This window comes from Ambystoma mexicanum, chromosome 1q (assembly GCF_040938575.1).
Source record: "Ambystoma mexicanum isolate Mex_15411 chromosome 1q, UKY_AmexF1_1, whole genome shotgun sequence".
Classification (NCBI taxonomy): domain Eukaryota; kingdom Metazoa; phylum Chordata; class Amphibia; order Caudata; family Ambystomatidae; genus Ambystoma; species Ambystoma mexicanum.
In genome coordinates, this window is record NC_090922.1 from 91,064,463 (window position 1) to 91,087,536 (window position 23,074).

General features: G+C 49.3%; 1 protein-coding gene across 1 annotated transcript in view; it reads right to left on the reverse strand.

Moving 5' to 3' along the window:
* The window catches only part of SPG7 (SPG7 matrix AAA peptidase subunit, paraplegin), a 980,080-nt gene that overhangs the window by 560,393 nt on the left and 396,613 nt on the right, over positions 1-23,074 (reverse strand). The window contains exon 5 of the mRNA XM_069635587.1: positions 18,386-18,525. Within this exon, the coding sequence (XP_069491688.1) occupies positions 18,386-18,525 (140 nt within the window). The remainder of the gene's footprint in view (positions 1-18,385; positions 18,526-23,074) is intronic.

The window sequence follows — 23,074 nt, forward strand, 5'->3', positions numbered from 1 at the left end:
TCCGTTTTTTTCCAGGCTTGCGTTTGGTCTACCCCTATAGCTTTTCTTTTCTACCGGCATCTTTCTGCCATCTTTACCACCTCCTATTCTTTCCCCCTGCTCTCTCTCCTGTGCTTAAGTATTGCACGACATTCGGTTTTCACTCTTATCTCTAAAGGCTCCGGTTTCATCACGGCTCGGTGAGTTTTTTCCGTGGAGATTGGGGGTATCCTTTCTCTTAGTCCGTTTTCTTTCCTTATTCCTTTCGTTCCTCTTCTGCTTAAGCAATTTCTTCTGTTATACTCGTTTCGCCTGTTTGCTTACCTGAAGCCCCTCCTCCTAAGCTTCCTGTGTCACGGCTTGCCTTCCATCTGGATACCGAGTGGTTTTTGAATGCTTCAGCTCCTGGTAATACAGTCTGCAGACTTGGGAGACTCCTGCCCAGTCTCTGCTTAAGGACATTCTTGGAAATCTCCGGCCCAACCTTTGTTTAAGTACTGTTTGCGGAATCTCAAGACCAAGACTTCGGACATTCCTCTTCCTTCGGTCTCGGAGTTGAATACTCCTGGGGTTTTTTATGCCACTGGCTTTTCCCCCTATATTGGGCTGTAGAGGGAAGTGCCATAAATTATTGCAGTCTGTTTCCTAATAGCAACCATTGTGGCGCATTCCCGAAACGGACCCTATCTCTTCTCTAAAAAAGGAATTTCCGAAGAGACAACAGAACTATCTGGATCGGAATTATCCTCCAGTGAATCAGACACCGAGATACAGGTGAGCTCCACTCCTGACACTTTCCTGGAGGATATTCGTGCAAAGACACCTTCTTCCGAACTCTGGAAGGAATACAAGGGGAACAATCCAAGGAACCTCCTGCTGAAGGACGGATATCTCTTCAAGGAAACATGGCTGGCAATACCCACAGAAGAACTCAGACATAAGATTACGAATCTATGCCATGATACCCTCCATTCAGGACATCAAGGCATCACCACCACGCTCCATCTTTTACAGAGGCAGTTCTGGTGGCCAAGGATGAAAGACGACATAAGAACCTATATCCAATCCTGTGCAGTTTGCAACCAGAATAAACATGATAACAGAAGACCAGCAGGTCTCTTACACCAACCAGCAATGCCAACACAACCTTGGGAAATCATCGCCACAGATTTTAACGTGGAATTACCCCCATCCAGAGGATACACAACCATAATGGTTACCATCGATTTGTTTACACATATGGCTCACTTTACACCCTTGTTCAAGCTAACATCCTCATCTGAATTGATTGGGATTTTCCTGGAACATCTATTTAGACTTCATGGAGTACCTTCCAAAATCATCTCTGACAGAGGACCCCAATACATATCCTAGTTTTGGAAACAACTATGTCAAATATTGGGAATCCAGCGCGCGTTGTCCTCAGGATATCATCCACAAACCAATGGAGCAACTGAACGAGTAAACCAGACCCTAGAGCAGTACCTTCGCTGTTTCACCACCAAAGTCCAGGATGATTGGTCACTTTTGATTCCTGTAGCTGAATTCGCTTACAACAATTCGGATCATTCAGCTATCAAGACCAGTCCGTTCTTTTGTAGCCAGGGATTTCATCCTTCAGGTTCTAACATCTGTTCTTCCTCATCCTACCCCAGTTCTTGCGGTCGATTCCTGGATCGAAACACTGGTCAACGTACACAAAGTCACCAAGGAACGACTGGAAAAGGCCAGAAAAGATGTCAAACGATATGCAGACACCAAAAGGAGATCAAGCCCTTCTTACGCAGTGGGAGACAAGGTTTGGCTGTCTTCAAAACTTCTTCCTCGACATCTGCGACCAAATAAAGGCGAGGCGAAGCCGCAGAGCGAAGGCCGTGAGAAAAGGCCCGCTCCTCTCTTTGCAGCTCTTCGCTGCTCGACGATGCCGCAGGGAGGTAAGATCCCTATTCCAACATTGAATTCCGTACTCACCGGAACCCGCAGCCTTTCTGGAAGAAACTCCAACCTCTGTGCACGCACGTTACAGAACACTCAGCACCAAGTCCAACCCAGCCTCACTTCAAGGCTACGCCGCCTCAGGGCAAGATTACTGCCCGCAACACCTGGCCTTGTCCCTAGCACCCCCAACCTGCCCATACTCCGTGGCCATCGCATGAACGCATACCTGTGCTCCCGCCATGCCCTCCTGCAATGCAACAACCCCTCACTTCCGGTCATGGACAAGTCTACTTCCTTTATGTACAGGAAAAAAACAGAACTCCAAACCACCGCCGCAAACCTCCATGGTTCACTCATTTATACTAAACACCACACCAGCGCTCCTAAGCCCGCTATCAGGTCTGTAGCCACAGCCAAGTCTGCACCTACCACTGTTGATATGCCCTGCACTGCTGATGTGCCTGCGCCCTCTGCTCATGTGCCATGCATTACTGTTGTGCCCGTACCTACTGCTGATATGCCCTGCACTGCTGATGTGCCTGCGCCCTCTGCTCATGTGCCATGCATTACTGTTGTGCCCGTACCTACTGCTGATATGCCCTGCACTGCTGATGTGCCTGCGCCCTCTGCTCATGTGCCATGCATTACTGTTGTGCCCGTACCTACTGCTGATATGCCCTGCACTGCTGATGTGCCTGCGCCCTCTGCTCATGTGCCATGCATTACTGTTGTGCCCGTACCTACTGCTGATATGCCCTGCACTGCTGATGTGCCTGCGCCCTCTGCTCATGTGCCATGCATTACTGTTGTGCCCGTACCTACTGCTGATATGCCCTGCACTGCTGATGTGCCTGCGCCCTCTGCTCATGTGCCATGCATTACTGTTGTGCCCGTACCTACTGCTGATATGCCCTGCACTGCTGATGTGCCTGCGCCCTCTGCTCATGTGCCATGCATTACTGTTGTGCCCGTACCTACTGCTGATATGCCCTGCACTGCTGATGTGCCTGCGCCCTCTGCTCATGTGCCATGCATTACTGTTGTGCCCGTACCTACTGCTGATATGCCCTGCACTGTACACACACCCATTGCTGCAACCCCCCTCAAATGCGCCTTGATTAACTGCAGATCCCTCACTGCCCACTCCCTTGATATCAATGATCTCATCATTCTCAACAACCTAGACCTACTATTCCTCAGTGAAACCTGGCTTTCCGATGCCTCAGGACCTGCCCTCGCCCTAGCTATCCCACAAGGATACCTCATTTACAGACAAGACCGCTCCTCCCACCGAGGTGGAGGGGTCGCCGTCATTGCCAAAGATTCCCTCTCTGTTGGGATAATCCACAAAAACCTTGATGATAACTCTGACTACCTCCTCCTAAAACTTAAGCTCTCCCATAACCACACTATAGCATTTCACCTCATCTACCGCCCTCCAGGCATCTCCTATGAATTCCAAGAAGCCCTCACCCACTCAATCACTAACAACCTCAAGAAATCATCTAAAATCCTGCTCCTCGGTGACTTCAACCTGGGCCTTAACGACCCCAAAGACACCCACGCCAAAGCTTTAAAAAAAACGCTATCCACCCTTGGGTTCACACAGACCATTTCGAGCCCCACACACTCAAAAGGCCGTACCCTTGATTGGGTCGCTCACCACAACTGCCCCATCAGCCCCACCCTAATCACTCCTCTGCCATGGACCGATCACCATCTCATCTCCTTCAACATCAACACCTCTAGAAACTCTCAACCTCCCACTACACCTCTCCCTGCCGCCCTCACGCGCAGCGCCAAACTCCTCACCCACGACAACCTCTCTCAGCACCTCAATGTACCTGCACTGCTTCCCCCTTTCGTGAATGACCCAGTTACCCTCGCCAACGACTTCAAAAGGGTCCTCTCCCATGCCGTTAATGTGGTAGCTCCCCTCACTCTTAAAAAAGAAAAGAAAAATAAACACTGCAATGCCTGGTTTACCCAGGACCTCTTACAGATGCGAGGGAAAAAACGAGCGGCACTGACCACCTGGCGCAATAACCCATCAGAAGCCACCCTTCTAGCATTCAAAACCTCCTCTAAACGCTACAAAGCTGCCATTACTGAAGCTAAGGCAACGTCATTCAATGCCAGAATCTCCTCTGCCAAATCAAGAAGCCGCGAAATCTTCTCCATATTCAGAGAACTGGAGACACCCCCTTCTCCACCCTCTCCAATAGTGAAGGATGGATCCTGGTGCAATGCCATCCAATCTGCAATGCTTAATAAACTTGAAACCCTACAAACCAAAATACTCAACCACCAAAAGGAGATATCCAAGCTAATAACCAGCAGTCATTCCACTCCACCAACCAAGCCTCCTAACCCCTCCCCCCAGTTCGATTTCAGAGACATAAGTGTCTCAGAGGTCATCTCTCTCCTCCATACCATCAAACCATCCAATTGCAAGGGGGATGTATGCCCAGCGCAAGTAATTAAAGACTGTGCCCCCTCATTAGCCCCTATCATAGCCGCTTTCATCAATGCCTCCTTTCACTCTGGCGAAGTCCCACTAAGTCTAAAGGAAGCCTGGGTTCGCCCGCTCCTCAAAAAACCCTCACTTGATCCAGCCATCCCAACAAACTACAGGCCAATCACCACTGTCCCCTTCCTACTGAAAATTCTGGATAAAGCAGCCTACCTGCAAATACAGAAATTTCTAGAGGACAACCATCTCCTTGGCCTTAGGCAATCAGGGTTCAGGCCACGGCATGGAACTGAAACAGCTCTCCTTGACCTGAAGAATCAAATTGATGACCTTAGGGACTCAGGAAAGCCTGCTCTCCTCTTGCTCCTCGACCTATCGGCAGCATTTGACCTAGTCAACCACAAAACTCTCTGCCAGCATCTATCATCAATAGCGAACTTCTCAGACAATGCCTGCAAATGGATAGAATCATTCTTGAAGGACAGATCTATGAAGGTCTTCTCAGACTCCTCTTCTGCCGACCCCAGCACCATCAAGTGTGGCGTCCCGCAAGGCTCATGCACGGCCCCCACCCTCTACAACCTCTTTACAAGGCCCCTGTTCAAAATCCTTGACTCCATGGGCATCTCGTATACTAACTATGCGGATGACACCCAGGTACTTATCCCCCTCTCAGGTGACTACACATCTGACCAAAATACCTTAAACGCAATCTACTCAACAATTCAAACCTGGATGGCAGAAAACTGGCTCTGCCTTAACAGTGACAAAACTGAGCTCCTGCTGGTTGGCTCACCGTCCACCCTAAATAAACTAAACAAACAGTACTCCTCCTTCGTCATAGACAGTATCCCCATCACCGTCTCCCAGTCCATCAAAACCCTTGGAGTGTACCTTGAACCTGACATGTCCATGAATAAACAGGTCAACGCCATAACCTCCACATCCGCCTACTACTCCAAACTCATCAATGCCACCAGACCATTCCTGACCCAACAAAACTGTCTCACCATCGCTAGAGCCATCATTGGTTCGAGACTCGACTACTGTAATGCCTTATTCATTGGTACCACTGCCAAGAATATAGCCAAACTCCAAACTGTTCAGAATAACGCGCTCAGAGCTGCCACAGGCCTCTCACGCAAAGACCATATCTCTGAACTCAGAAGACAAGTCCACTGGCTTCCTGTCAAGCAAAGAATTATCTTCAAAGCCTTGGCCTTAACTCACAAATGTCTCCATGACCTTGCTCCCCCTTACCTAAGCCGCAGGATTACCAAACCCATCTCTCAAAAACCATCTAGACTACAATACTCTAACCTTCTGTCTGTCCCTAGGACTCACAAAGCGCGTGCGGGCGGCTCCAGCTTCCCATCAGTTGCCCCCACCCTCTGGAATGCGCTCCCTCCGCACCTCAGAGCCATTGAATCCCACACTGTATTCCGCAAAGCCATCAAAACTAACCTCTTTGTCTGAACTCTCAAAACCTTCCTGCAACGCACTGTAACCTGTAACTACCTAACTGTTTTCAAGTATTTTTCTAGGGCAGCTTCAATGTAACCCTAAAGTAAGCACGCTTAACCACTGTTCCAGCGCCTCGATGTCTGCGGGCTGTTTGTGCGCTTTACAAATTCAAATAAATAAATAAATAAATAAATAAACTGTCCCCAAGTATTATGGGCCCTTCTCCATAAAGGAAATCATTAATCCAGTGGCCTACCGACTCCAACTTCCAGAGTCGTGGAAAAGGATTCATCCAGTCTTCCACACTTCCTTGTTAAAACCATTTGTGCAATCCACCCGAACTGCTCCAAGACCCACTCCAGTAATCATCAATAATCAACTTGAATTCGAGGTCTCCAGGATTTGTGATTCCAGATAAAGACGAGGTCAACTCCAGTATCTGGTTGAATGGAAAGGATATCCTACCAGCGAGCGCACTTGGGAACCTGTCTCAAACATGAATGCCCCCCGTTTAATACAAAGATATCATCGGATCCACCCAGGCAAACCCGGAGGTGCAGGGCTTAGGAGGAGGCATACTGTCATGAACCGCCGAATTCGTCCATTCTGGACTTCATGGTCCATGATGCACCGCGGTATGAATTCTGTGATTCTACCAACATGGCCGACAGTTCCGAAACACTGCACACCAGCCCTTCCACGCTATGCTTGACTTCCTAGAAAAGAGCCACGCTACCGCGGCGCGTGCGTCTCAACGCTACTGCTTGGAGTAGTTAGACGTGTGTTCCCCGAGTCCGCTCCGTGCTCCTTTTGATTACTTTGTTTTCCTCCTTCCTATTCCTGGTACTCGCTCGTGCCCTTCCGTTTCCCCTTCCATGGTTCATTCCTGGATTAATCTTGTGCTCGGTCCTACAGCGCTTCGGTTCCTTCCGAGCCTGGACTACCTCCCTCCTGGTTCCACGTCCTGGATACTGAACGTTTCCTAGCAGAAGGCAACAAGAAATCTGTGACACCTGGTGGAAAGTTAGGCCAGGGCAACCATGGAGATTTGGCGAGCGGCCTTCTTTGAGTGACTAGACCTTGTGGCAAACAAAGGAGGCTAGCACTCAGGTGGTGATTCCAAACAGATTTCAAAGCAAAAAAACGAGACGGTGGCTGGATAGTTGCACTTCGTTGGAATAATAGGATGCTATTCCAGATATTATGGCAATTTCGGCTGTGGATGAATCATTTGCTAGAATGCGGCTGAATGGGGTCAGGGGCCTACCTTAGGTCTGGTGATGCCCCCGTTCGCCTCCCAAGTGGATGCACTGCTCCTGCAGTGTGGAGGGGCTCCAGCTCCTCCTGTGATACAAGCTCAATGCATATAAATATATTATGTCTTTTCCGTTTTTTTTCTGTCTCTTTCTTTCCCTTCGTTTTCTCCGTCTTCTCGGTGTCTTGCTCCACTAGACTGTTCCCTAACAATGTCTCTTTTTGTTTTTACAGGGATGGCTGCGATCTTCGAGTTGCTGCACCGATGGCAAAGACCACAGTGAGTTATTGCTGCGTGGAGCGCTGCGCTGTTTATTGGTGTTGATTGCTAACCTGTGGTCTCTTCTCTTTGTACATGTTGCGGTGATGTTCCGGAGTGATGAGCGATCGAAGCACTGCTTGCCCAGGTAAGTGCTTTGTTAATGCTGACCTTGTTCCTTCTCCCTTGCAGGTTGCGGTGAAACCCAGAGTTGGGCGAGGTAAGAGAAGCGCAGGGTGCTGCCAGGTAATAATTGTTATTAATGCTGTCCTTGTTTCTTTACCTTTGCAGGTTGCAGCAAACTCCGGAGATGGGCGAGGTAAGCGAAGCGCAGGATGGATTCAAGACAGGTTACTTCACAGGTAAGTGTTCTTGCTTCTTGCTCGCTAATGCTGTTCTTGTTCTTCCAGGTTATTAATGGAATCCGGATCTAGGGCTTCAGGATCGGGCCGCCGGAGAAGCAGATGAGCAGGAGCTGGACACGGTGAGCGTTACGCTGCAGGAGTGCAGAATAACGTGAAGTATGTTCTGCTGTTTGGGTGTGGTTTAAATAGCCCAGGCCAAGTAGTTCCAGGCCGAGTAGTTCCAGGCCGAGTAGTTCCAGGCCGAGTAGTTCCAGGCCGAGTAGTTCCAGGCCAAGTAGTTCCAGGCCAAGTAGTTCCAGGCCCAGCCACACCCAAAACACTAGACCGCATGGCTTGGTTCTAAAGAACTGAGCTGTGTAATAGGCCTCTAAAGGCGCCAGGACTGACTCCAAGCGTGTTTCTGATAGAGTTTTAAGGCCCTTGGGGCCAGTGTGAAGGGCTTTAACCCCACTGCTACCAGGGGGCTGTTATACCTTGGGGGGTCAGGGGCATGGATCATGACAGCACGTCCCTGGGAGGTATCAGGGGTGTAGGCTTGCTGGGCATCGTTGTTGGCATTCTGGCCATCGTCATCCCCCTCCAAGTTTATGCCGTCGTCCTCTACATTTCCGCCGTCGTCCTAGTTTCCCACGTCCTCTGGGACCGTGTGAACAGACACCAGGTCCTCCTTGTCAGAGGAAGAAATCTGTGCACTGGAGCACAGTTGAGGCCTCCACTCCTCCTCCCCCTGCCCTTTTTGCATCCTGAGGGGTCATTCTCAGGCTTAGGGATGGCATCCTCTTCTCTGGCGTTTTCTCCACCAGCTTGGCTGAGGCCTCCCTCCTCGGGGGGGAGGGCCACTCTGGGCGCCATTGGGGTCCCCTTGACTGGGTCAACCCCTTACGCCTTCGAGAGGGCGGCCGCCACCAGCTCGATCGTCGGGATGACTTTGCCTGGACAACCTGGGATTCAGGGGCAGGTCGGACACCTTTCTCTGCGTCATTGTCTTCTCTGGCTTCTCCCGCAGCTTCCCTGGGTTAGCCGATTTCCTCTTCGAGAAGGAGGTGTAGCGATGTCTTGAGATGGCGGTAGACTGTGAAGATGAGCGCACCCTGCCTGTCGCGGGACCCGCTTGGGCGGTGACCCCGACAGAAACGGACTTGCAGTGCTTGGCCTTGTCTTGGGCACCAACGGATGGAGTGCCCTCAAAGGACTTAGAAGCCTGCTCCTCAGACCCGCCAGTCCTGGGTGAGGCATACCCCTGCTTGCCGCACCGGGTAGAGGCCTTGGCATGGAGCCACGCCGCCAACCTAATGTGACGATCCTTGACGGTGCGCTAGAAGAAACCAAGGCAGCTTTCAACATTCGCTTCCCTGTGGTCCGGATGGAGACAGTAGAGGTATTGGAAGTGTTTGTCCTCCACAAACCCGTTCCTCAATCCACAGCTGGCGCAGAGCTTGAAGAGAGATCCTCCCTCCTTCTCCTGGGACACGGTCCGGCGTGCGGTGTAGGCCCAATGGCTTTCTGGAATCTTTGATGAAACTCTCGACGATTCTTGCCCTTGAGGGCCTTGAAAGATGCCGACAAACAGATCCCTGCTTGCCGGGCAAAGAACGAAAGAGCACACGGGCCCTGTTTGACAAACATTTGTTTCAGGTGGTACTTCTCCCCCAGCAGACTCCACTCTATTAATCCAGAGTATCCGGATACATGTTGGCATGGGTGCGTCGAGCGAGGGGATATGGCTCATATGTGGTGGCATTGCCAGATTATCCAGTCATACTGGCTGGAGGTGCGGTCTAGAATTAAGGAAATCACAGGCTCCTTGCTCCCCATGCACCCAAGGACATTCCAGAAGATGGGTCCTTCCCCATGTCAGGGTATAAAGCAATTTTGATTTCACATGTACTAGTGGCTGCTCGCATCACCAGGGCCCGATTTTGGAAAACGATAGAGGACCTGCAGATAGCCTACTGGTGGATGAAAATATGGGAATGGTTAGGCTTGGAAAAGCTTACAGCAATGGTGGAGGGAAAACTTGAGAGTCCAGGGAGCCTGGCGCCCTTTCCTGGACTTTGTCTCTGATAAAGAACACATGTTCTTCCAACCACAACTCCTGAAGCAGTTCATGAATTCCTTATTTGATTGTAGATTGTTAGCCCTGCACTTATGCACTTTTGATAGAGAATGTGCACCAATGTTAGTCATGTTCATGAACTCTTGATATCTGATATTGCTCAATGAATTCATGTTTCTGACCAGCTACAGGAGAGATAACTGACCCAATGAACTCAACTCTGTAATTTCTTTTTTCTCTTTTTTCTCTTTTTCTTTCTTTTTCTTCTTTCTTTCTCCTTCCTTCCCCCTTCTTCTCTCTCATTACCCCCCATTAATCAACTGAAGACATATTGCACCATATACTTTATATTTAACACTGTTATTTAACGCCAAATATGTGAAACATTGAGGAATTGTTGGGGGTGCAAGGGCTTTTATTTGAATGAAATGAAATTAATTGTTGGTATAATTGCCTGTAATGCCTTTCATGTTGAAAATCAATAAAAACATTAAAAAAAAAGAAAAGGCGATGGGGAGGCCCATATAGCCGCCTTTGCGATGGTCTCCGAGGGGACATATTTCTGCAAGGAAACTGCGGCTGCCTTGCCCCACACCAGGTGTGCATGAATACCTTTAGGAGGCTTCAGCCCTTGGACGGTGTAAGACTCCGTAATGCAGGCAGCGATCCATAGAGAGATAGTCGCCTTAGAGTCCTGCTTACCTTGTGGATTACCAAAGGTTACCAATAGTTGAGAAGAGCTCCTAAATTTGGATGTTCTGTCCAGATAGAATTTAAGAGCCCTTCTAACATCCAGGCAATGCAGAACCCTTTCCGCCTCTGAAGTGGGGTTCGGAAAAAAGACTGGTAGGGAGATGGACTGTTTCAGATGGAACTCAGAGACCACCTTCGGCAGAAAAGCAGGATTTGTCCATAGGACCACCTTATCCTTGTGAAAAACCAAGAAGGGATGCTCCACCGACAAAGCCTGGAGCTCACTCACATGCCTTGCTGAAGTAACGGCAACCAAAAAGGCCACCTTCCACGACAGGTGCTTGAGATCCACCGTGGCCATTGGTTGGAAAGGTTTATGGCACAACGCCGTCAGGACCACATTCAGATCCCGCGCGGGGTGCAGACTACGAATCAGAGGATTAAGGCGCATCAAGCCTGCAAAATGTCTCTTAACCACTGGATTAGACAGAGAGTAAGAGCATTGGTCCGTAGAAAGGTAGGCAGAAACCGCCGAAAGATAAGTTCTGCATGACAGAACGTGAACACCCGACTCTGCTAAGTGGGATACAAAGGACAGTACTGTGTCAATTGTAGCCCCTCTAGGGTCCAGCTGCTTGTTGAAACACCAATGACAGAACCTGATCCATTTGCTTCTGTACTGAGACCTAGTCGAGGTTTTTCTGGCTGCCTGAATAATACGCATGTTATCCGCAGACAGGTTAAGATGTTCTAAAAACCTGAACTGAGGCACCATGCTGCCAAGCTGATCGATTGTGGGTAGGGGTGCCACAGCTGTTGTTCCCCCTGGATAAGAAGATCGGGGGTCACCGGTAACCTGATCGGCAGATACACCGACAGGTGTTGAAGTTCTGAGAACCAAAACCTGGCCGGCCACCACGGGACTATGAGTAGAAGAGAACAGTTCACTGAGTTCTTCAATTTGCAAATCGTCCGATGAACTAGAGGCAGAGGCGGGAAGGCATAAACCCTCATGATGTGCGATGGAATCTCAAGAGCAGCCCCCAGAGAGGAGGCTCCCAGCCCGTTTCTGGAGGCATACAGAGGGAGCTTCTTGTTTGCCGCCGTAGCGAAGAGGTCCACTTCCGGAGTGCTCCAGCGCAGGAAAATCCATGAGAGGACCTCCGCCTTCAGCTCCCACTCATAGCTGACCATTGTCCGACAACTGAGGGCATCTGCCGTGACATTCAGCTGGCCCGGGATGTGTACTGCAAGTATCCAGACACAATGATGAACCGCCCACTCCCAAATCTGAATAGACAGATCCATGAGGGGGGTAGACTTGGTGCCCCCCTGCTTGTTGATGTAATACATCGACGCCACATTGTCCGTGCGAATGTGGATCACTGTGTTGGCAATGATAGGTCTGAACGCCTTGAGTGCTAGAAAGATCGCCAGAAGCTCCAGATTTATGTGGAGGGGCTTGTCCTGAGGTGACCAAAGATCCAAGACCTGAAGAAGATCCAACGTCGCACCCCACCCCAGAAGGGTAGAGTCCGTCGTGACCGTTACCATCGGGGCTGGATCCTGAAAACCCGCCCCCACCGACAGGTTGCTGAGAGACGACCACCAGTCCAGGTCCGCTCTCATGTAAACCGGAATTGATATCAACTTGGAGTCCGGATCTACAGCTTGAAGCCAAGAACTCCGAAGAGCCATCTGAGTCCGCCCCATCTTGAGACAAGCAAGAGGAAGAGCCAAAACGCACAAGGGCATGAGGCACAGAAGCCTCTGGAATCACCAGGCCGACATGGTCTCCGACAGCGCAAACATCTGACACGTGGCCAACAGATCCACCATTCTGTCCCCGGTCAGGTACACTCTGCAGTCGATCGTGTCCCAGCGAAATCAAGTCCTGAGAGACCGTCATGGAAGATTTCCGCCAGTTCACTGACAGCCCAAGGTGGAACAGGAGCTGGAGGAGAGACTGAAGATTGCAGGCGGCTTTCAATGGGCAAGGGCTGCGTAAAAGCCAGTCGTCCAAATGTGGATACACATGGATACCCTGCAGACGAAGATAGGCCGCGATCACCAACATCATCTTCGTGAAGACACGCAGCGCTGAGCTGAGGCCAAAAGAAAGCACTCGAAACTGGAAGTGCTCCTCTCCCACAGAGAAGTGGAGATATATCTCCTGTGTGGATTCCAAATCAGAATATGCATGTACGCATCCTGAAGGTCCACCAATCTGAGCCAATTGCCCATCTGCAAGGAAGACCGTATCTGGCGAGCGTGATCATCTTGAATTTCTCTTGGGGTAGGAAAAGATTGAACTGGGAAAGGTCTAGGATGGTGCGCAGGCCAGCCTGGTTGGTTTTGGGCACCGCAAAATAGCCGGGAGTAGAAGCCCTCCCCTCGCTCCCCAAGGGGAACAGGTTCCACAGCTCTGAAGTCCAGAAGTTTCTGAACCTTGGCTTTTAGGGAGGACAGCTCCGACTGCTGGAATGGAGGGTTGAAAGGTGGGGAAGGGGTTAAGGGCAAGCGGAAGCCCGCCCGAGCAACTGACAAGACCCACCTTCCTCGCTGATGGGCTCCCATTGCCTCCCAATGAGATGCATGCATCCTCCCACCGGGGTCTTGTGCAAGCGTGGAGAACCCTCATTTGGCAGGCTTTTCAGTGGTGTTACCACCTGAACCTGAGGAGGAGGCTGAGGAGCGGGAGAAAAACTGAGTCCGTTGCTGCCCTCGGTGGTTATTACCCGAAGGGGTATCCACTCTGCGGGATTTCTGGTCTAGAAACCCCCTGAAACCAGAGGAGGGCCGACTTTGCGACAACTGTCTGTGGGTCCTAAAAGGAGCTTTAACCAGGACGGACAAGGACTTGGCTGTCTGGGTGCTGTCCTTCGTTTTGGTGAGCTCCACATCCGTTGTGGAATGGAAAAGCTCCTTACCGTCAAACGGCAGGTCCAACACCTTGTCCTGCACCTCCTTTGAGAACTTGGTGGCATGCAACCACGCCTGTCGAGAGGTGTCAACTCCCAGCATAAGGCCCCGAGCCGAAGTGTCGACGTGATGAGCCGCGGCCTCAAGCAAATCCTGGGCCAAGACCCTAGCATCAGATAAACCCGCCTTAAAGTCTTCCAGCTTCTCGAACGGAATGAACTCCTCGAACTCCGCCAGACCTTTCCACATCTTCATATTCGCCCCCGCTAACACCAGTTCCGCATTAGCATGCCGGAGCTGCAAGGCCGAGTTAGCGAAAATCTTCCTCCCAAGGGAGTCAAGGAGCTTGTCCTCCTTCCTCAGAACCTGTGTAGCTGTAGTAGATGAGGATGCTGCAGGCCTGGACTGTAAAGTGGCCGCAGCCACCACTGTGGAGGAGGGGGGCGGACAAGATGACAGGGCCACCTCTCCGAAGAATGCAACCTGTATCACGTGTAAATTTTCTTATTGACGAAAAGTCCAGAGTGTGGTTTTTCCCAGACCCTACGGACCTCAGCCAAAACGTCCTTCTGCAGGAACAGGCCGGTATGCTCCGAAGGAGACAGGGTGAACGCCCCCGAAAGCACACCCGCCCGCGGAGCGGGTGCCTCGGGCACTGGAACATCGAATAGGCACATCATGTCCAGTACCCGGTCATGAAAAGCTCTAATAGAGCGGGGCTGGTCTTTGCTGTCCTGATCGCCCTGCGCATCATCCGACAGGTCAGGATCCTGCTGACCTATGTCAGGCACTACCTTGTCCACAGGGGACAATGGAGGTAAGGGCGGAAGGGTCGGGGGAGGCACCGTAGGCAAGTGCGTTGCTGGTGGAGTCACCGGAGGAGCAGGTGGAGCCGAAGGCGCAGGTGGGCATGGCATATCTCCCTAAAAAGACCCTTAAAATATTCTCTCATGGGGTCGGTGCGCATGAGCGTCTGAAATTTGCCGAAAAAGGCGTCCTGCAGAGACGGTTTTGGAGCTACTGCAGGAGGCCTCTCATGAGGAGGATAATTCCAAGGACGCAAAGGGGTTGGTTGCCGAATAGGCCCGTCCCCCGAAGTGTCCACAAAAATCAAGGGTGCCAAACCCACAGGCAACGAGACATTGTGCAGACGGGGCATCCAAGCGTTCCAGTCGTAAACTGGGCAAAACGGATGCGCACAAGACATTTTATGTTCACCCACAGAACCAATTCCTACACCTGAGGCCGATGGCGTAGTTGTAGGGGAAGCGACCAAAATGGCCGCCGTGGTCGTAGCGGGAACAGCCGCCATTTTGCCATCATCTGAGGAGAACTGCGGCACGTGAGGAAGTGAGGCAGGGGTCCCCGTCGATGGATCAGGGGTCTTAATTTTACCCTTTAAATAAGGAACCTCAGCCGAGCCGGTACTATGAGGTCTGGAATGTTTCTGCGACGTAGCTGTCACGATGCCTGCCCCCTGAAAACCAGACCAGGCCCAGCAACCCCCGAAGCAGGCATCATGCCACTTGAAGCATGCCCAAAAACCCCAGTTAGGGGCTATTTGGCTACAGTCCTGGCGCCTATGGCGCCAGGCTCATAAGAATAAAGTCAGTCCTGGCGCCATGGGCGCCAGGGTCATTACAGAAAACTTACCTGATGCAGACCATGCTGCACGTGCTTCGCGTTATTCTGCGTGCTGCAGCGTAACGCTCACCGTGTCTTCAGCAGCTCCAGTCTTCAGCCACGCCCGCTTCAGCCCTGGAACACCTGGAACAAGAGAAGGAGAAGAGATCAGAACAAAACCCTTACCTGAATCCTTGATCCAGCACATCGTCGATCTGGAAGAGAGAAGCCTTCACAGGTGCGTTGCCACGCACCTTGCAGCGCCGCGCTGAACTCACCATCCGGGGCTGCATTCCTTTACTCCATCGCGAACCCAGCATCTCCAGGCCATTCTTCAACACCTAGGGGAGACAAGAACAAATAGGTGAGCAAGGGCAATACAAACCACCCCCAAAGACTTACCTGATTTACCACAGGGGGGTACTTACCTCATCTCGGGTCGGCGCAGTCAATTCTGCATCACCGCCGCACCCCGGCCCCTAAGGGGAAAACAAGGACAATACAACCTAACCCCAAAGACTTACCTGATTTACCACAGGGGGGTACTTACCTCATTTCGGGTCGGCGCAGTTAATTCTGCATCATCGCTGTACCCCGGCCCCAAAGGGGAGAACCACAATAGACTTACCAGGATCTTACCAATTGCCACTTGGAACTCTTCTAGTGGTTTAAATCTGCAACCTGCAAGGAATCTGGCAGAGTGAAGATCAGACTTTTGAACTCTTACGAACGATTGGACTTTAGAGTCAATACTGGAACTCGCCAATTCCTCCACGCCAGTGAAGTAACTGGTCGCCTACGCGCCCCTGCGCTCGACGCAGGATGGAGAGCTCATCTTTCCAAATCATCAGGTGAGATTAAGAGGGGACTTCAGGAGTGTTCTGTGGGCAGACAAGGGGAGTGGGAAGGCGGGTTAATGCTCAGATTACGGGAGGTTAATTCCCCTTCTCCATTGCAGAAAGATATTCGTACGAGTCCAACAAACGAAGCTAAGTGGGTCTGTCCAGTCTGTCATCTCAGCTCTACGTGTTACTCTGGTGGAAGCAACAGCGGGCCAGTCCAGATCGACGCCCCCGTGGGAATCAGGTGAGCGTAACAGTACCAATACCCAAACTAGCCTACAGAGGAAGGAACTCGGCACTGCCGGTAAAGGAGGAACTTTCACTCCCTGCCCCCTCAACAGTTCTGGCGTCGCCACAAGAGCGGGAACGGTGAGAAACAACTTTCACTGATAAGGCCTTGCCGGGCCTCTCAGAAATGTTGTTACTTTAGCCTTTGTACGAGGGACCTCGGACCCAGGTCCGGTAACCGCCTTACTAGCGCGGGCCTCGAACATCCGTTCGGTAGCACCAAGCCCAGCCAAGACCTCGTGGCGCACCCCGGTACTTTTGAGGGAAGCCGGTGAGGCCTCAGAGCGAGCTCCGGTACCCCACGACTCAGTAGAACTGGGTCTACAAGTAGCCCCTACAGGAGGGGCCTCGGGCGTACTCCGGTATCCACAGGCCCCTTACGGAGACCCTCGGAGAAAACTCTGATACAATTATTAGGCCCAGAAGGCACCTCGGGGCAAACCCCGGTGACAGAGCGGCTGATGCTCCTCCCGGCTCGGGAAGAGCCCAGAAAAGTATCTCCCGGCCGGGGTGCTCTGAAAAGTAAAGAACTTACCAGGCGTTTCTTCTTTTTGTCGATAAAAGCTTGAAAATGTGAAGGAGAAGTATGTCGAAACACCTCCTCCCACCGCTCCAACCGACGTTGAAGTGCCCGGACCAAAAGGGAATCGCAATAAAACAGGAGTCCCAACGGTGTTCCGGACCCAAACACACTAAAAAAAGAGGATGGGGATCCGCCCTCGCGAAGCGTCAGTGACACGATGAATAATCTGGAAAGTCTAGTTTGAACGACATAGACAGACTAGTACACGATCGCTAGCGAGAGCCAGAGAGGAGGAAAAAAGGGAAGAAGATCTTCCGCGGATGCAAGTGTGTCCAGTCCCAAATGAGCGGAGAAAAGGACTGATGGGCGATGCGCGGGGCGGAGCCGAGATGGGCGGGGTTATGGCCACGTGCCGGTCCCCACTTAGAAAGAGAGGAAGGAATAAAATGTATGCAACATTTTTGGATGCTTTTACAAAGTGCTCCGGTCCCGTCCCACAGGACGGAGGAATGTCCCATAAGTATGGAGGAAAGGGGACGGGATGTAGGAGTAAAAAGCTTCACATTTCCGAGCACGTTTGTACAAACTGTGAATAGGATGAACGTGCATTCTGAAAAGGTAAATAGGTGACTGCTTATTACAGGGTGATGCTCACATTAAAACCTAACAAATGACTTGTGACAAAGAACTTTAGAAATGGGCAATATATGGTGCTCAATCAAGAAAAGTGAAGAAAGTGAATAAGTCAGACACAGGAAAAGTATGGTACTAAAACAAGTTAAGGTGATAGAGGAAATGGTTCTGTAATTCACTTTAAAGGGGCACGGCTCAATGAGGAGAAGGCAACAAGACAATGAGAACCCAAAGCAACAATATCCACAAGTGTAGGATGCAGGCCAGGCAGACATCACAGGAGGCCCCTATGAGGGTGCCAACAATTCCAGATGGGTCTGTTTCTTCAGGTCATGCTGGAGAGAAAGGAGCCTGGACAGTGTTATATCCTGTATGTATAAAAGTTAATTATGGTTGCGTACACCATTGTAATGGTGTGGTCTGACAATGAACGCTAGCCAAAGACAATTTATGGAGAAAGGTAGATGTCCCTGGATGGAAGGAGTGTGAAGGAAATCGAGATGGGGAGGAGCATGCAGAAAATCTGGGTATGCAGTGAGCTCATTGTGGGGATACAGATTGTTTCATGATCAGGCAGGTTACAGGTGACTGCACCCAACATCTTGATTAGGCGCGGACTATGAAGGACGCATCCATCTGACATGTATACTGTTCTGGGTTTGTGTGTGTTAGAAAGCCATACTACACAAAGTGTGTGTCCTCTTAAAGACTGCATATTTGCTGGTGAAGAGATGCAGAGTGATTGTTTTGGGGAGTGGCCCACACCTGCCAATTTAGCAACAGAATATTTAGGAGCATCTGCAGTGGCATTGGCGAGATGGTGAATGTACAAACTAGTAAAACAACGTGCCTGCTAGTGGGTTGGCCCTGCCAGGCCAAGATCACCTTCCTGCCCACAATAAACTCTTCAGAAAGCATCAGCTAGGCCATCGTACTTATCACATGCGCCCTTGTGAGTTATGGACTTCTGGAATCAACAATTTCTTTAAAAGAAATAAAGTATAGAGCTCATAGTAGGGACTCTTTGCAAGGATTAATGTGTGCAACAGAAAAGGTTTAGATGCATTTCTTACTTTCCAAAGAAGCCAGTGCGTTTGTAGGAAACCGGGATCCGATCCTTCAAATCAATCTTCAGTTCCTCTTCTGCAGCGCGCAGTTTCTCCTCGAACTTGTCAATGTTTGCTACCTGCATTCTGTACATCAGAGCAAGTCGCTGAAGAAAGAAAGCAGACCAAAATATTGTCAGATGCATAGGAAGTTTTTTGAACATGTAATTCTTATTTTACAAGCTATAGCCTTGCATCATTAATTGCTTACATATTGTATAAGGCATACAATCAGCAAAATGCAATTGTATTTATCCAGAAAACTGCTATATATGTGTGATATCTATTACCCTCAATTAATCCACTATGCCATTTATGTTATGTACTTAAAACCCCACAATGAATACCCCGAAGTGAGCTAACTTTTGTCTTGCATTCCAAAAATGATAAATAGCTTCTACATATTTTCTTGGAATGTTCTGTTATGGAATTTATAGGTTCAGGAACACCACCAGAGTAGTTCCTTTGTGCTGTGGTAACACACAGAAGGTCCGGAAAGTAGAATTAAATCTGGGTGCACTGAAAGGTTTTAAGATGTTTCCTATTAAGAGTACTTCGCGAACAAGCAAAGCTCGAGCGCACAATGGTTTCATTTTTCTGGAGTAGGGAAAAAGAAAGTCCTACCTTTGTTGTGGGCATGGTGATAGTGAAAGAATGGTAAATAGAAGATGATGGAAAGAGGATGGAAAGGCATATGTTTGGATGGACAGGCGTTGAGGGGAAAAAGGTGGGGCTGGTGGAATAGAAAAAACAATGGGCCAAGCAGAGTACTTTAAATAAATAAGTCCCTACGATGAATGGGAAGCCAATGCAGATTGATGAGAAACGAAGAAATGCATTTTTTTCCAAGCATGTACTCAGTCTTGCGGCAATGTTGGGAACAATTTGAAGACGAGAAAAACTGAAAAAAGGGAGCCGTAGATACAAAGCGTTGCCATAAAGAATATGTTAGTTACCTGCAACTCCTGTTCACCAACATTGGTATCTTTCATAGATTCACATGCTATATGACTATTGGGAATTGTGAAGGGGTCAGAAAGGCGAGACGGACAACTTGCTACAGGTCTTTCAGTAGCCATTTTATTAGCTCAAAAGTGTGCGATAAACACCTTGCTATCCCTAACCGAGAGAGGATTTCCCTGCCTATTAAAACAAGACTAAAGGAAAAAACTCTAATAAAAAGGTCCCCCACACTTGTACATACATAAAACTTAATGAAAAGTCTCAATCTTCAAACTGATAATCAACACTTATTGAAACTTGAACAGTTCAATAATTCTTCTTGATTTACAACAATGGGCCTCATTACGGGTCCGGCAGTAACTGTGCCGGTACTACCGGCGGGTTGCCGCCAGACCCGTAAACATGTAACGGCGCATAACTTGCCGGTAACACCGGCCGATTACAACCCCGGCGTTCCGGAAAGTCAGACACCATTAATTTTAATTTCCCATTCCCATAGAGTCCCATAGTTCTCTCTTCCTCGATATCTCTTACAAAAAAGGTTTCTCTCCAGCCATTCTATATCTCTCACTTTCACATCAAACAATTACTTATAATGTCTCTATCACACTTGCCTTTCTTTGGCTTAGGCAATGCTTGTTAGTGGGTGGCTCATCTATTGCCTCTTACTCATTCTAGGAACAATGGGTACAATTCTGATGGAATAACGTTCTATTTTTATATTGCCAATGCAGGTTATATGTTTGCCAAAGTATTGCCTCCTCTTTACCTCGGCAATTGCTTCTTCTCTTAATTTTGGCAATGCAGGATTTTATCTTGTTGCAATATTGCTCCCTTTTCATTTTGGCAGCATTGGATGCAACCTTGTTTTCCTCTAAAGTGAGTATTTCACCCAAATAACCTTCTTTCATTAGTTTGGTATTCAAAATTATTACCAGCGGCCAGCGTTCGACTGCAGAGCGATCCAGGGTTTTCTAATACAGGAAACCTCACCAGTCTTTTCACACACGTCTGTTCAAATCTCTGCCTCTGCTTCTTCTGTGGACTTCTGAACTCCTGGCCAGCCTCGATTGCATTCCCGCGGCCCACTGCACTTGGAGAAGGAGACTTCCTTGGTCCTCCTGCACTCCGCTGCTCGCGAGCCACCGGAACTAGGCATACAATGAAGAGAGTCTCTCTCTCTCTCTATTACGGGATGGCACACCATTCTACCGCTTCCTGCTGCACGACTTCTACAGTTCAGGGTTTCCAATCTGAAGACCCTTTCAGGACCGAACACTGCTTCCACAACGGCGGCGGCGGCGGCTCTGGCGTCTCTTCTGTTTTCTGCTGTTCCAACTTCTGCTTACAACTTCTACTCAGCCCACTAGTTCTAATGGCCTGCACCTGAGGGGGTCTTCTATACCTCCCGCTCAGGTGTGGGTCATCAAGACCATTTAACTGCACACTGCAGATTTGTGACTCTGAGTCCCTCTTCCTCGTCCCAGTACTTCATGCATTGTGGGACTTTAAGTCGCCAATGTTCCGATCTCTTTATTTCACAAGTACAGTCTCCCACCTTAACTAATCCACTCTTAAGTAATCGTATATTTGGGGAACGATTTGGGAGAAATTAATGATTGGTCTAGCTTTAAGGGATACTTACTTTCACTGAAAGTCAAAGTCTCAATGTTCTGCTTTCCATATATTTTCTTTCCATACTGATAACCACGGGTTTCACTACCAACAAAACAGGTAAGTCTAAAAAGAGAAGTCTTACTCTGACAGCAAGCCATTAAATATTCTGGCATCATAGAAATCTCCCCTTCTGAAGACAAATACTGCGCCTTTGCCAACTGAGCCATCCCATTCCCCTGGGGCCCTTCTCCCTCCAGGTGATCCTCCTGGCTAATACCACCCCCAGGATTAGGCTCAGGTAGCGGCTGCCTTGCCCTGGCCACCTGAGAGGAGCCCTTACGCGGGGTTTCTGTGGGGACTCTGCAGCATGCCACACAGAATCCTCTGTAACAAAGCAGTTCAATTTATAACTGAGCATTCAGTCACCTAGTGCTCTAGTGTAGTCATTCTTGGATTACATTGCCCACAGCCAATCGAAAGGGCTCCTTTAGCTCCACTCCTGGAGGCCAACTTCAGATTTGTCTTAGACCACGTAAAGTGGCAATATGAGCTAAGATGGAGCCAAGCGGGGTAGGCGGGAGGATCACATGTGAATCTATGAAAGATACCAATGTTGGAGAAGAACAAGTTACTTACCAACTGGTAACGTTCTTTCGATTGGATGTTCCTCCAACATATTCCTCATCTTAGATGTATTCCGTCCAGCTTCAGCTGCTTCAGAAAAGAATTTTGGCAGAGGGCGCCGTGCATCGATGTCATCGAGTCGATGGTCCCTCGAAGGCTTCCGTCGAGGGGGACGTCATCGGGTGTATAAGTAGCACGCGCGGCGCCCGTTGGCCTCAGTTCTGTTTTTCCCCCTTCATTACTGATTTTTCACTGTGTAGATTGTGCCGGCAGACAGGTATTCGCCTTGCGAGAGTTGAAGTGGCAATAACCCGGAAAAATCTACAGAGGGGTAGGAGGAACGCCCAACCGAAAGAATGTTACCAGTTGGTAAGTAACTTGTTCTTCGAGTGGATTGTGTCCTCCAACGTATTCCTCATCTTAGATAGACTCCCAAAGCAGTATGGACAATTTCTCTTGAGGAGGGGTTAGATTTTTCAATACCCTTAGATGGCTGAATATGGTACTGCTTTACCAAAATTCAGCTCCTTAGACTGGGAAGCATCCAGACTATAGAATTTAGAAAAAGTATGCAATGAAGACCAAGTTGCTGCTTCACAAATGGACCTTATAGGAACACCTCTTTGTAGGGCTGTTGAAGAGGCGATGCCTCTGGTGGAATGAGCCCTTAGACCTTCTGGTGGGTCTTTTTGTGCTAATCTGTAGCATTCTGAAATACAAAGCACAATCCAGCGTGATATTGTTTGCTTTGTCACTGACTGACCCAATTTCTTTCCTGTGTAGCCAATAAACAGTTGATTGTCCACTCTAAGCTTGGAAAGCTTAGAGATATAAAAGCTTAAAGCTCTGTTTAGATCCAACCTGTGTAATCTTTCCTTCTCCTTACTAGGATGAAGTGGAGGATAGAATGAGGGTAAAACAATTTTCTGACTTAAATGAAAATCAGATACCACTTTAGGTAAAAATGAGGGTTTAACCCTCAACACAACTCTGTCCTTATGGAACACAGTATAGGGTGGCCCAGAAGACAGTGCCTGCAATTCGCTCACTCTTCTTGCAGATGTTAAAGCAACTAGGAAAGCAGTTTTCCATATCAGTAATCTTAAGGGACAAGTGTGCAAAGGCTCAAAAGGAGCACACATTAAGAATTTTAGGACCCGATTGAGATCCCAAATTGGCACTTGAAATGGGTAAGGATTAAACACATTAGTGAGTCCTTTTAAAAATTGCACTACCAAAGGAATTTTGAAATAGGAGCATTCTTCCGACGAGCACTTTAAGATGGAAAGCGCCGCAAGGTAACCTTTAATTGTTCCAACATTTAGACCTCAATGTGCTAGGGTCAGGAGGAACGACAGTACTTCCGGAATAGAACATAGAAAAGGATTGACATTCTTTTCTCTGCACCAGTTGCAAAACTTTTTTCAACGGCAACGGTATAGAGACTTTGTT